At 30.0% G+C, this 14,558-nt stretch overlaps 1 protein-coding gene across 10 annotated transcripts; it reads right to left on the minus strand.

Moving 5' to 3' along the window:
- Nucleotides 1-2,283: 2,283 nt before the first annotated feature.
- LOC108322476 (uncharacterized) lies at nt 2,284-7,619 on the minus strand. Of its 10 annotated transcripts, XM_052869184.1 has the most exons (8): nt 7,326-7,608; nt 7,046-7,083; nt 3,889-3,969; nt 3,746-3,807; nt 3,524-3,663; nt 2,753-2,899; nt 2,612-2,671; nt 2,284-2,519 (listed from the first exon to the last, which is right to left on the minus strand). In XM_052869184.1, exons 3-8 carry the CDS (start codon nt 3,921-3,923, stop codon nt 2,343-2,345), a joined length of 621 nt encoding a protein of 206 aa, XP_052725144.1. In that variant the 5' UTR covers nt 3,924-3,969; nt 7,046-7,083; nt 7,326-7,608; the 3' UTR covers nt 2,284-2,342. The 10 variants fall into 10 exon arrangements, with proteins under 10 accessions (XP_052725144.1, XP_052725142.1, XP_017410072.1 ...); XM_052869182.1 differs by lacking the exon at nt 7,046-7,083 and having other exon boundaries at nt 3,746-3,969; nt 7,336-7,430; nt 7,495-7,619; XM_017554583.2 differs by lacking the exon at nt 7,046-7,083 and having other exon boundaries at nt 3,746-3,969; nt 7,326-7,430; nt 7,495-7,619.
- Nucleotides 7,620-14,558: the final 6,939 nt, after the last annotated feature.

The raw sequence follows: 14,558 nt of genomic DNA on the forward strand, positions 1-14,558 counted from the left end.
ACAACTTAAAGCAAACAATTAAAAAATTGGATTTTCCTATGCATTCCCTCAACCATATTTTAAAATTTGGTACATTCCCTCAAATAGATTTTGAAATTTGGATACTATAAAAATAAACAAAAATAACTAGATTTCATGATTCGATTGTCACCTTATTTAAACCTTAAGAAAATTTCTTAATCAAATTTTGTAATCCAATGTCTACTAGACTTCAACATTAATCGAATTTCAAAATTTGGTACACAAAATTTCGAAATTAGTTTCATTTACCAACAATTCTCAACTCCCTAAAATACTATTTCTCACCCCAAACGATCATTCTTAGAATTAAAAAAAAAAAAAGTAAACTTACCTGGAGAGGATATGGACCAAAAGACTGGAAAGAGGAGTGGAGAAAATGGAGGTGCGTCATGTTCATTGCAAAGATGAAGAACAAATGAAGGAAGGAGGAGGTTGGAGGTGGAGGAAGGAATGTGCAAAGATGAAAAACAAATTAAAGACGAGATGTAAGGAAGGTGGAAGGTAGAGGTGGTGGAAGGAATGGAGGAAGAAGAAATTGGTGGGGTGCAAGATGTATAGATAGAGGGTGGGTGGTAGTATGACTGAGATGCTAAGGAGAAAGTAAAATAGGTTTTTACCGTAGTCAAAATAAAAGGTCATTTCTTGAATTCGGAAAATTTGAGGGTGTAAGAAGAAAATTATGGGGGTGTATGAAGGAGGCCCCAACAACCCACCCAACCTTGCCAAGAGCTAAAGGTTTCTCCTCATCAAGCTCTCTGGTGATCCAATCCATCATGACAACCCATGGGATTGATGACAGTAATATGCATCCTATAATAAAAGTGGTTTTCTAAGCCTACAATTTTGGCTTGTTCCATTTTTCGATTAGCTTCTCTCATGGAAGGGAAATAGTTGAAATTGGAGAAATTGAAGGGCGTTTCATTTATGTGTATGTCTAACTGTGAATGTGTGATAAAAACAAGAAAATATCCAACATCAAATCTCTTCAATCAGAGAAAATTTGTAATAAGAAATAGAAAGTAAAAAGTATTATTATAACTTCTTTAGAAAGTAAAAATAAAATAAAATATAAAAATAAAATTTAACATCTTGGTCTTGTTTGATAGGAATGAAAGAGAAGTGTGAAAAATGTTCAACTCAATTTTGGTTTAAAAAATGTAAAAGAATGTGAATCTCAAACGGCATCATTTCTTCAAACCATAAATATATAGAAGAAAACGAACATTGTTTTAAAAAATTGATAGAACTGTCACTAATATAAATTAAAATCCGATAAAAAATATTAAAATCAAACTTTATTTTACATTTTTTTTTCTTTTATTTATCTTAAACCAAAAAACTTTTATTTCATTTTTTTTTCGTATTTCTTCTCACCTAACATGTTTTCTTCCTTTATTTCTTCTCTCTATTAAACAGGGTTAACGTTGCCAAAATATTGTGTGGTGATTTTAATTAAATTTATTATTTAAAAATATTAATTAACGTCCTAAGATAAGAAATTAATAAATAAAAATAGTTTATCATACAAATTATGTTGAAAATACATTGCAATTCATGATCCGAATATATCAATGAGTTATAAAACGAAAATCGTTTTGTTTAGTTAACCAATGCCCTTAATTCATTTATCGACTTAATTAGCACATTTTAACTCATGTTCTAATAAATTATTTTAAAATGTCAATTGCAGAGGACTATTACTACTACAGTTTCCAACTGCTGCTCATTCGTCTTCAGTTTTTTGGAATGTCAATAACAATAACTCCTTTTATTTTTATTATTGTTTAATTATTTTATAACACGGGATAAGGTGTAACTTGCAGTAGAAACAAAACCAAACAGAAACAGCAGTGACCATAAAACTTCTGCTTTGTAAACCATACAATTCTAGCTATCTCATGATTGTAATCATTCTATTGCTCTAGTATCCATTGCTTTCAAGCCATGTTATAATATCTGCACCAAAAATCATAGCCGCACCAAAATAACCATATATATTGATATAGATGTGTAAGCTAAAAGAACTGGTTTGCACTCGGCCCTTGTTTCTGTTTTTCTCTTAAAAAAGGTACATTGCTTTAAATGAAACTACTACAAAGTAAAAATGTCTTTAAAAGTTTGGTAATTTGTGGTTATCGAGAAACGCTTTCACATCCCGAAAATTATATGTATTCCATATCTCTTTGAATAATCTTAATTTTCTTATCTTCCTTTTTCCTTTTGAAAAACAAAGAATAGTAATAATTTAACCTATAAAAACACTTGGCAAATGCAGAGAGAACTTGTATATAAACAATACGACAATCAAAGAAATCAGTTGGTTACATGAGTCTACCAACATAGATTACTCGAGGATATTGCCGTTGCAGCTGCGGCCACTGAACAAAAAGTTGATCAGCCATCCGCAACTTGTACAGGAGCAAGCCACTCAAGGAGAGCCTTCTCACTCTTGCAATACTCTCAACATAGAAAATCGATGACCATCTGATTCCCAGTACCTGCACAGAAGTTTGGGCGGTTTCAGTGGCACAAACTATCAAATGAAGTAGACAGTAAATTAATATAACAATAATGAAGGGGGAATAAGAACCTTAAATATGAATGCAATTGCACAGAGGGGAATGCAAGTTCCAGGTCCATTGCAAAGTATCTGGATTAAGTAGCACACAAAATTACGTCAAATTGAAACAGAGTAAAAAGTAATAGAAGCAAATTATGAATGGCACGGTACCACTTCAGGTCTAATTTTAATCATTAGCCATAACGCATGCACCAGTGCAATTAATGTAGTCCAAACTGAGGTTATATACGATTGACCAACTTCCCTACTCCGGTATATCTTCATGAACTGTGCAGTATCGGTGACCCCTGTGGCATTCTGCAGTAAAATTTATTTCTGATAAGAATTTGTAAACCACCAAGAAGCAGAAGTGACATTCAAAACCCATCAAGCGCAAATAAAAATTAACATATTGCCAGTATGTCAGTAGAAGAAAATAGAAAATAGAAGTTAGATAAATAAATATTTTCTATTTCCGGTCCGAGAGTCTGGAACTGCAAAAGTTTCAAGAAGAAATAAACCAAAAAATAAATGTAGCACCTATTAAAGACTACAAACTTCTCGTTCATAAGCTACTATTACATTCCCAGATGCCTCTTGCAAAAAACCTATACGCGAGTTTGCAGTATTGCTTTGGGTGCACCTATTGCAAACAACAGTAGTCACGTTTCTAGTTGTCTGACAACAATAATTAACATCCAATTATACAGGACTTCAGCCAATATACTATCCCCAAACAAAAATAGTTACATTATTTCCTAAAAACATACGACATAACATGTTGAGAACCAATCACTACAGACAGCAATTAAAACACATAATTTTTTATCAATATATAGCAAAAAAGAGACCGCGTGACACACTATCCGATTTTATATTGTAGAAAAGAAAATTAAAGTTCTCTGAATAAAAGGTACTTCTTGACACAGTAAAAATGAAAACCTCAGAAGACTGGGAGTTTTCCAACATTTGAGCTTTTTGAAGACTCATATTATCAGTAGCAGCAGCGACGTAGAATCTTGGATTAAACCGATCTTTCTGCAGCACTGCCAATAGATTAATCATCTCAGCAGTATGACCACCTACAGCAAATAAACCTAAAAATTAGGTAATGTCATGAAATGTTTTAATTTGGATGGAAAAGAAGGGAAAGTAAGTTAACACCTGATCCTAAAATAATAAGGGTACTGACAGGTTTTGAACCCCTTTTACTCAAAGGCCTGCTACTGTGATATATAACATAAATGAGACGGACCAAAATCAAGGAGACAACAAAAATTGCACTCAAAAAGACACCAAATGAAGACCCGATAGAGAAGCTGTAGCCATTGCATTCGCCCATCAGAGGTAGCTTCAAGGTTTCAGTCAGAGCTACGGTCACATCTTCACTGCAGAATTAAGGAGAAAATCAATGTTGTAGATATGATCAATTTCATAACCAATAAGGCTTGTGCTTATACTTGCAAATTGTAATTACATAAATACATATATGGAAAAAAGGAACACATTGCTATAACAAACATGGCGAGGGAGCGGAGAGAGAAAGATGTTAATTTTATCGACTAGCTATTTGGGAAAACCCTTAGACGAGTGCTCTTGTATTTATTATTCTTTTCATTCAATTCAATAAAAATCTTTCTTTTCTTCTTTTCTCAATTCTTGGTTCTTAACAAATTGGTCAGACCAGCCAGGTCTTCGAAGAAGAGCCCTATTAGAGATGGAGGAAACACAAATTTGGACCATGGGGAAACTTCCAGCCTTTGTGAGATCCAATTGGTTGGATTGCTTGGGCTGAAAATTTCTGAGGTGCAAGACACTCCTTCATTCAGTAAGCTGCAAAATACTTTTATGAGCACAGAGGGTGCGACAATGCTTCAGTTCTATAATTGGCGCCAAGACAACACAGATTTAGACTGGGAATCATTTGCGACGGCTTTGGTAAAATGATTCGAAAATAGCTGTTAGTCACATCTTCAAAAGATTGACTTCCATGAAGCAAGATGCGCAAACTGAGATGGAATCTAGTAGCAAAGAAATGGAGACTTCAATAGCGTTCTAGAAAGAGAGGACCAACAATCTTGATTATCTGAAATACTTTTTGGGTATTGAAGTGATTCAAACCGAGGAAGGTGTCGTTATTTTGTAAGAAAATATGCTATTGACATTCAAGAGGAGATAGAGATAGCAAATTGAAAGCCTGGTGATGGTCATACGGATCCAAATCAAAAGTTGATGGTGGACCATGGTGAATTTTTTCAGATCCAAAGCTATCTAAGGCTGATGGGAAAACTCATTTGTCTCACTATTACAAGACATAATATTTCCTATGCAATCAAAGATATTGTTCAATTCATGCAGAATCCTCACATGGGAATGTTATAATTCAAATTGTCATATATAAAAAAAGGTTCCAAGACAAGACTCTCTATGAGGGCAAGGTAAATACTTAAGTTATAGGATATTGTTATGCAAATTGGGTTGGTTGTCTCATCAACAAGAGACCCACCACAGGTTGTGTACTCATTGGAGGGAATATTTACTCCTCGAAGAGCAAGAAACAAAAATGTTGTTGTCTAATCCAGCTCAGAATTTGAATAAAGATGTATGGCTATGGCCACTTGTGAAACAACTCCTCCACGTGCTCAAATTTGATGTTGAGTAGTGAAGTTGTATTATGATAATCATACAACCCTTTATATTGCCTACAATCTTGTGTTTCAGGAGAGGAGCAAACACAGAGATTGATTATCAATTTGTCAAAGAAACACTATTGTCCAAGGAGCTCGGTACTGAATTTATCAACTCTAACCAACTTACAAATTTTATATCCAAGTCCTTGAGAGGGCCAGCAATGCAGTTTATATGTTCCCTGTTGGGTGTATGTACTACTTTCACCCAATATAAAGAGGAGTGCTAAAATTATGATCGTTATTGTATTGTACTACTTTCATAAAGTTGTTTTTTTGGGTGTATGTACCTAACCCAAGGGTTGAGTGTTATAGGATATAACTTTTCCTTGTATTGTACTCTTCTATCTACACATACATACATAGATAAATACACACGTACTCACACAAATATACATATATACACACACACACACACATCAGGTGAGGGCAGCAACTCACTGATCTTTTCTCATATCTAAATACAAGTCACACCAAAGGTGAGGATCTCAAGTTCCATTCTTTCAATAAGAGTTAATAAATAAACTATTTTAGAATAATTTTTAAAACTAAACTGATTTTAGAATAAGTTCTTAAACTGAATTGGTTTTAAATATCTGTCTCTGCACCACAGATATATTGGTCTAGTGGTACTAAACATATATGTTTTTGGGCACATCATAACTGAAAAATTTATATCCGATTAAAACAAAAAGTTTCACAAGTCATTCAAACATCACATCCACAATTCTAAAATCTAGGTTATTTTTCTAATTATGAAAACTACAAGCCTTCACCATCCCAATTATGTATATAAAAAAACCATACCATCCAATAGACTTAATTTCTATATCTTAGAACCATTGAACATCAATTCTTCCCATTTGATCTTGACTCTGACAAGAATTCCATATTCGTGTTCCTACCCTTTGCCAATGAGCCATTGAAGTTTTTCACATAACCAAATTATTGAATAATAAAACCATGATATTGGTCATTATCAAACCTACTTGAAGAAAAAGTCAGTATACAAACAAGTGTTTACATATATATATAGTTCATTTTTCTATATATGAATAAAAAATTATCTTTGACATTCAACAATCAAGAAATGTATTAAATTACTTAATTAAATTCATATAATAATGACAAAGCCTTTAATTTAGAGGGGAGGAGAGACTGCAGGGCATGGCTAGATCAGTACTTATTTTCGAAACTCGTTTTAAGTCAAGACAAAATCAGTGTGGAAATTCAATGTTATAAACATGACTTGAGTCTGAACAAGGAAAAATAATTGGATGTATTGCAACTTGGAATCCATCCCTGTCTATTATTTGAAATAATATTATTGCTGCCAGCATTACCTAATGTCCTGACTTAAATATCAGTGATTGAATTTGGTGCGAGACTAGGTATGATTATAAAGCCGTGTATTCAGGAAAGTAAGGTATGAGATCAGTGGTTTTGTATAAAACACCCATAACTGGTAAGTATTAACTTATTATATAGAACAGACAAATATTGCCTTATAACACACCGCTAAGAGCTTAACTACAAATCCTCTGGTAATTAACAAATTAAACAAAAGATTTAAACTACAGTGAAATATATGAATGAACACCAAGGTTGCGTGCCCTATTAAGTAAAAGTATCATGCATTTAAGAAGAAGAAGAAGAATAACTAGAAGGAAAACGCAATTTCCACACTAATTTCATTCATGAATATCCAAATGCAGCATTAGTTAGAATGGTTCTCGTCCAGGAGAAAGGTTTGAAAAGGATATGGACTATACTCTACCTGGTACAGCTTGCTTATCAATGTAAAAATTTAATAGCCTGAAAAAATATAATACAAAATGTAATTGAATCCGAACTTGACACTTCAACAAGAGGACTAAAAGCATAGTATAAACTAACTTGACATTGACACAACAGGTAGAGCCTATACCCGCCTTAAATTTATATTTATTTATTTTTATAAATCAAATAGAGCATTTACACATTCAAACACAGTTGCATCTTCAATTGTATAAAGCAAACAAAACATGTTCAAACACAGTTAAGTCTTAGGTAATTACAGTAAAATACCAAGCCCAGCGAGAAACGGAAGCACGGGTGATCTGGTGACGAACAACAATTGCAAGAAAAAACAAAGGATGCGCAAGTTCTCTTCGGCGATTCCCCTAAGAAATTGACAATTGAAGAAATAAGATGAGAGAATTGACAGATGAAAAGAATGATCGGAACCTTCTGATTTTCGTGTCTAGGGTTTTGCCAAGCTCGTCGACCACAGCCTTTCGTCGTTTGTCAGTGGAGACGACACGAATGCAATGACAGAGGAGGGGCCCACACAGGTAAAAGTGTTAAGTTTATGCTTAGATACTAATACAAAATATACTATTTAAGTTTAATCCAATTTATTTCTTAAAAATAAAATCAATATTACTATGCCACTGGTCAAATTAAATAAGTAAAACATAAATAATAATATTTAATAAAAGAATTAATATAACTGTAATATTGATCTTTGTCTATGGGATGTTTGAAGAACTTGGTTGTCAAATTATATCACATTCTCATTTTTTTTCTATTTTCAAGTTTTGCTCTCTACAAAATAAGAATAAATTAAATTAAAGTAAGAAACTTATACCAAATTTATGAATAATTGATCCACAATTACTTACTTCTACCAATTAATTTGTACATAAATAAATAAATAAATATATATATATATATATATATATATATATATATATATATATATAAACCAATTATCATAAATAAAGGTATACGTTTTAACTTTTAAAATACTTTAAAAAAATTTCATCATAATATAATTTATACATTCCCATTTTCTCATTATTAATTCTTACTATCTTTTTTAGCATTTCTAATTGTTTGATAAATTCAAGTATAATAAAACAGACAAAAAAGAGTAAGATACAAAAAGAAAATACTTATAATTTTTTTTTAAAACTTTGAAATGATGATAACATTTTTTTATTGTTGTAAATATGAAGTTTCTATTATGAACTTAAGCAATGGGTTTTTAAAATTGATTCCTAACCTGAAAGTATACTTTCAAGCAATCTAGATCTAACTACTCATAAAATTTTGAAAACTTATTTGATCACTTTCTTCTACATAAAAGACTTTACTCAATTTAAATAACATGAATTTCTGTTAACCTTTTGTATAAACGAAAATAATAATATTAACCTATATTTCCATGAACACACAAAAGTACAATGAAATTAATTGTCATATCTTATTTAATAAGAGCACAAGATGTTAAGAAATTATACTATAAATATAATTTTCAATGTTGAATTTAATTTTATAAGAACTCACTTTAACATGATCATGTTTTTATTATGTTTAGTTTTTATCTTATTGATATTTTATTTATTATCTTTTAGATAATTAAGGTTTTATTTAATAAATTAGAAAATATAAGTATTTAATTTATAATTTTACAAATAATATTAAAGAATATGATAAATTTAGTTATTAATAGATTATTTCAATTACAAAATTAAGTATAAATTTCAGACTCAATCTAATTCGATTTAGTTCAATCAACGAGTCAATCTAGTCGTCCAATAAGTATTATTTAACTCGTTCAATGAGTTGTGCGTTTTGAGAAATTTACAAATAGAAAACTTTACCCAATTAAAAAATTTAGCTTTTTGAAAGAGGAAATTTGATCTAAAGGGAGAGAAAGTATAGTCTCATTTTGGAGGTCGAGGGTATTCATCATTATTCTTTTTCTAGTGCTAAGAATGTATAGGAGAACTAACTTCTTTAATCACGGATCAATCTTGTTACTTGTATGATTTGATACATTTATCAATATTCATAACAAGTTTTTGGCCTTCAAACTTTTTCATACCCTCGTGCAAGATGCCACTATTAATAAAAAAAAAGGCTTAATATCTCTTTTGGTCCCTCGAAAGAAGGGAAATGTTCAGAATCGTCCTACCTTTTTTAAAAAGTTTAAAACAATCCCAACTTTTGAAAAATTGGTCGAGTTAATCCTTTTTTGTTACAACGTCAAATTTCTAACGGTGCAGCTGCCACCCTGGAGAAAACTTAATGATGTATCCAGTTTATCTGACTGTGTGGCTATGTGAGGTTAAAATTGAAAAAAAAAAATATAAACTACGTGGGAATTCTTTGGCAGAGGTTAAAAGAGAGGGGTTAGGGTTTGGGTTCGTCGAACTTGGTCCGTGAGGTGAGGAAATTGTTTGTGGTCAGATAGGAATGGTTCTTCCCAAGAGTATTCTTCATGTTTCAAAAGTTGGGTCAAAGGATCTTCGTCCAATGGTGGTGGTTGGAGGGGAGGTGGGATAAACCCAGCAACTTACTAAGGGCAAGAAAAGAGCCTTGAGAATGGATGTCTGTATAATAAGTGAGATAGAGTCCCCGAGCTTCGGATTAATGACCAAACACTTCTTTCCTCGAACCTGCAAGAACACGAGAAAAAAAATCACACGCTTGCAAACTCAATGTTCAGTGTCGTTACAGTAAAAGCGATCAAATCAAAATAAACGAAACAGGCAATTGTCGAACATCAAATCTTAATTCCAAATCATATAACTGACCAACTTCAATTTTCTACGAAAAGAAATAGAGAAATTCAAGAGCAAGAATTACATTCTTGAGGATATTGAGGAGTTTTTTTTGGGACTATTCCCTGAACGCAACGATAAAAATAATGGTTAAAATAAGTTGAAGCTGAAATTGTGAAGATTGTGACCGTGAAAAATGAATGGGATGATGAGTAAGTGGGGATTTGACCTAATGGATGTGAGATTGATGGGACCATTATCTAGGTTCGGAATCTGAGCCATCGAGATAGCTTCGTTGTCCTATCCAACACCACTGCACAATTTCCGTCTTCGTAGAAAGTTCGATCAGAGACGAATAAATAGGATTGAAGTTCGATCAGACACGAATCACAGTTGCAATATTACGCTTTTTCAATTCCCTCTTCAAATTTCAGCTTCAACGACACCCCAATTTCAACACCACTTTCATCACAATGTGTAATCCCAATTCGCGATTATGAACTAACCCTAACCCCTTTTCTTTAACCTCGTAGAGTACATTACAGTGCCACATAATCCTTTTTTTTATCCAATTTTTTTTTCAATTTTAACCTCACACAGCCACGCAGTCAAATAAACTGGACACGTCATAAAGTGTTCTCCAAGGTGGCAGCTGCACCGTTAGAAATTTGACGTCGTAACTAAAAAAAGATTAACTTGACCAGTTTTTTCAAAAGTTGGGGCCATTTTGAACTTTTTAAAAAAGGTAGGACGATTCTAAACATTTTCCCTCTTTTGAGGCACCAAAAGAGATATTAAGCCTAAAGAAAAATTCAAGTCAACCTGTCGAAAACTCAAAAGCAGATGACTTCTCGATCCTAATCATGCAAGAGAAGAGAATTTCACTTGTAGTTCCAAAACTTAAGATAACATGACATGATTCTTTATATCACTTTAATCTTTCAATCAGTATAAAAGATTATAACTAAACTGTTAAAGTAAAAATAACTCACAAAGAATGATTATTTCACTTTACACACAAGTATTTATTTATGATCACTCATAATCGGCATGTTATAAAACCACTTCATCAATTTTTTCCCATAATTTAATTCGCACAATTCACATACTTGGTTAGATCAAAAGGTCTTTTCATAAGTTGTAATAAGACTTGACTAGAAGAAATATGGTTTTCCAATATTAAAAAACACCACTAAATCGAAGAGAGCATCTACATATAAAAAATTCAGAAATATCTTAGTATGCTATATCAATAATTCTCCCAAAAAAATTCATATCTTTCTCACAACTCAACCATTTTTTCATCACATGTGATCTTTTGACTTTTTTCTTTTTTTTTATGATGAACAAGTGACTTTAAGAACTTTCCAACAATTATAGTTCAAAACTTTGGGTAAAGTATTGATACCTACTCCAAATCATAACATATTTTTGAGTTTTATCATTTTACTAACTATTTTTTAATTCAAATAATTATTTATAATAAAAAAAATTTATACAATATTATTTATAATATTTTTTATTTCGTTAAGTAAAATTTATTTTATCTTTATCTATATCTATAATTATATAGACCTTTTGTTTTTCTAATTTTATTTTTAATTACTACTTTTAAAATTTAAATAATTTATAGATATCTAAAAAATATGAATACACAACACTATGTGCTTTGACCAGTGTTTGATAAAATCCATAAGTTACTTAGTTTTTTTTATTTGACTAACTATATAACCTAGTTTGGTCCACAACAAAATTGTTATTGTGATAGTTTCTAATTTATTCTCTAATGATTACTTCGTTCAACAAATAAACTAAAAAATTTTCAGTTTTCTGTAAATTCATGAAAAAGAAAATTTGTAGGTTTTTTCTCCAAAGACATGTTTAAAAATATTATTCTTTTGAACATGGAAATTTCACTCAAAGAAATGGGAAACGGAAATTTTTCCGATATTAATGAGAAAAGATAAGTCTAGAATTAATACATAAAGGATATAATAAAAATTTAAATAATTTAACGAAAAAGAAAAACAGATTTATTGAACCTGTCACGCAAAATTAATGAAATTAAATTTATAAGAAGGACATCACTTATTGAGGTCTATAAATTGGTGACATCACTGACCTGATACGTTAGTTTCATGATCAGTGGGAAAACCATATAATATTGTATGCAAGAATTATATTTAAAAAAGATTTGGCAAGAAACAACACTTTGATCATGTCATAAATGAATATCATGTCAGTGTATATTAAATATACACAACAACATAGATGTAATATTGTGTCAGTGGCATCACTGAATAATATACAAAATAATTTTACATTAATATTTTTTACACATTAAAAATAATAAGTTTATAACGTATTAAAATTCTTAATGTATCATTTTTATCAGAAACATTAGGATATTTTATCAAAAAAATAAATTTGTATTTTGTTAAAAAAAGTTGCAACTATGAAATGAAAGATTTGGTCGATATAAGTGTAACTTTTGATAGAAAAGGTAAAATCTAAGTTGACAGAGGTACACTCATTTCACATTTTTTTTTTGCTATGGTAAAGTAAAAGTTAATATATAAAAAAAGTAAAAAATAATATATCAAATGGCTGGAGAAACGTGTATCAGATTAATTAATTAATTATATATATATATATATATATATATATATATATATATATATATATATATATATATATATATAAAATAACATGATAAGATCTAATGAAAATCTAACTTAATCTACAAGTATCTTTCGAAATATATTTTGTTATAAGATCCTTAAAGAGTTAGTAGATTTGTTTTATATTTTTATGTAATAGATGTATATTAAATATAATTATGTTTGTATACACTATAACATAATAAATTATTTGTTTAGAAACCTATGTTGTTATAAATTATTTAAGTAATATAGAAATTTATCTTTTAATAATCTTATAGGATTGATCTTTTAGGTAGATAAACATACTTAAGATAAATAAATGAGTTTAATATATTGTAACAAATTTAATATAATAATGATACTAATAACAATATAATAATTTATTTAAATGCATTGACTTGTTAGATCTAAAAAGAATTTTTTAAATTGTCGAAGATTTGACCAAATGGTTTTGAAAAATGGCTAGGTCTAACCTACTTCCTAAAATAATGGTTTGATGTAGGCCAAAGTCATAGGCTCGTATAGCCTGACTTATTTCCATACCTATTTGATACAAATATAATAATTCCACTCTTTCATAAATGCATTATGTGGAAAAATATGAGTTGGCAATTACTAAGAAGACGTGATTTGAAAATATCTTTTACTTAAATTTGTATGAGAATGATTGTTGAATCACTTATCTAATTTTAATTGTAGAATTGATTTTGCTAGAGATAAGATATTTTTAAAATAACTTTCAAAGATGTGTTAGAATTTGGACGAGTTTGGTAGATGATTATCTTAATTTTGGTGCTGATAATAATTAAAATAAGTTTAGGTGCTTTTATTGTATTGCGAAGTTTGTATACTTATGTCTTTCAATTCTTTAAAATAAATTTATGTTAAGTATGTATAAAAAAAATTATTTACAAATATCTCAAAAGAAACATCAATAAAAGAAAATTGCTGGTCTTCATTTAATATGAGAAACGTCTAAGATAAATAATTAACAAATGTAATAAAAACATCCTCATTTGATATCCACTTTGATAAAAAAAATTTTAAGTTTATAGACTTAATTTTTTGTTTTCAATATGTCTCATCTTCTAAAAAAGTATTTCAATTAAGTTATTTAAAAAAAATTCTACAATCTGTCTTAATTACATGACAATTGTCTATGTGTGGTATTCTTTTAATTGCTTTTAATTTTTTTCAATTTTGTTTTTAATTTGTTTTCTTTTTTTACAAAATCTTTTGCTATCCACATGTGTATTTAGTATAACACGTGTCACATCTTAGTGCATGTTAGGACAATACCACGTATTAATTTTAATTGTTTTTGTTTTAATTTCAATTTAATCTTTTATATATGTTTATTTTATTTAATTTAGTCTTATTTTTTTTAAAATAGAATAATATTATCTTTTTTAATTGAGATTAAATTTTTTATTTATATAAATGTTTAAAAATGTCAAAACTGAATTAATCCTGATTGACTCACTATAAATTGGATTAAAAATGAGTGAGTCCTAATTTACTTTATGATAAACAAAAATTTTGACAATCCAACTCAATCGATTAGAGGTTGATACGTTAATTGAGTTTACTCATTACACCATTTGAAAAAGAAAATTTATCATTTTCAAATTTTTAAATTTGCAGCTTAAACAAACAGGGAAGATAAATCGAAAAAATAACATCATTCATTCATTCCAAACAAAGTTCAAATCTCTTGTACACACGAAGTTCAAATCTAAGTTCAAATCTGTCCCATGTATTGGTACCTAAAATACGAAGCTGTTTCATGAACATAAGGCATGATAACATCATTCCTTTTACAATAAACAACATTCAGATAACATCAAACAACGTTCATGTTTATTAACACAATATAACTATGTCTTCCTTTTCTTAATAACTCTGATCTCCATGTATCCGATTGTACCCTAATGATCACAATACAGCTTTCCCAATAACACACAGTAAGTATATTGATGTAATAACCTGAACGAAAAGTTCCATGAGTTTAGAACCAAATCTGGACACATGGTAGTGGAATACTTCATCATCAAATTCCAAAGTCAAAATGCCAACA

Source organism: Vigna angularis, chromosome 10, assembly GCF_016808095.1.
Source record: "Vigna angularis cultivar LongXiaoDou No.4 chromosome 10, ASM1680809v1, whole genome shotgun sequence".
In the NCBI taxonomy this organism is placed as follows: domain Eukaryota; kingdom Viridiplantae; phylum Streptophyta; class Magnoliopsida; order Fabales; family Fabaceae; genus Vigna; species Vigna angularis.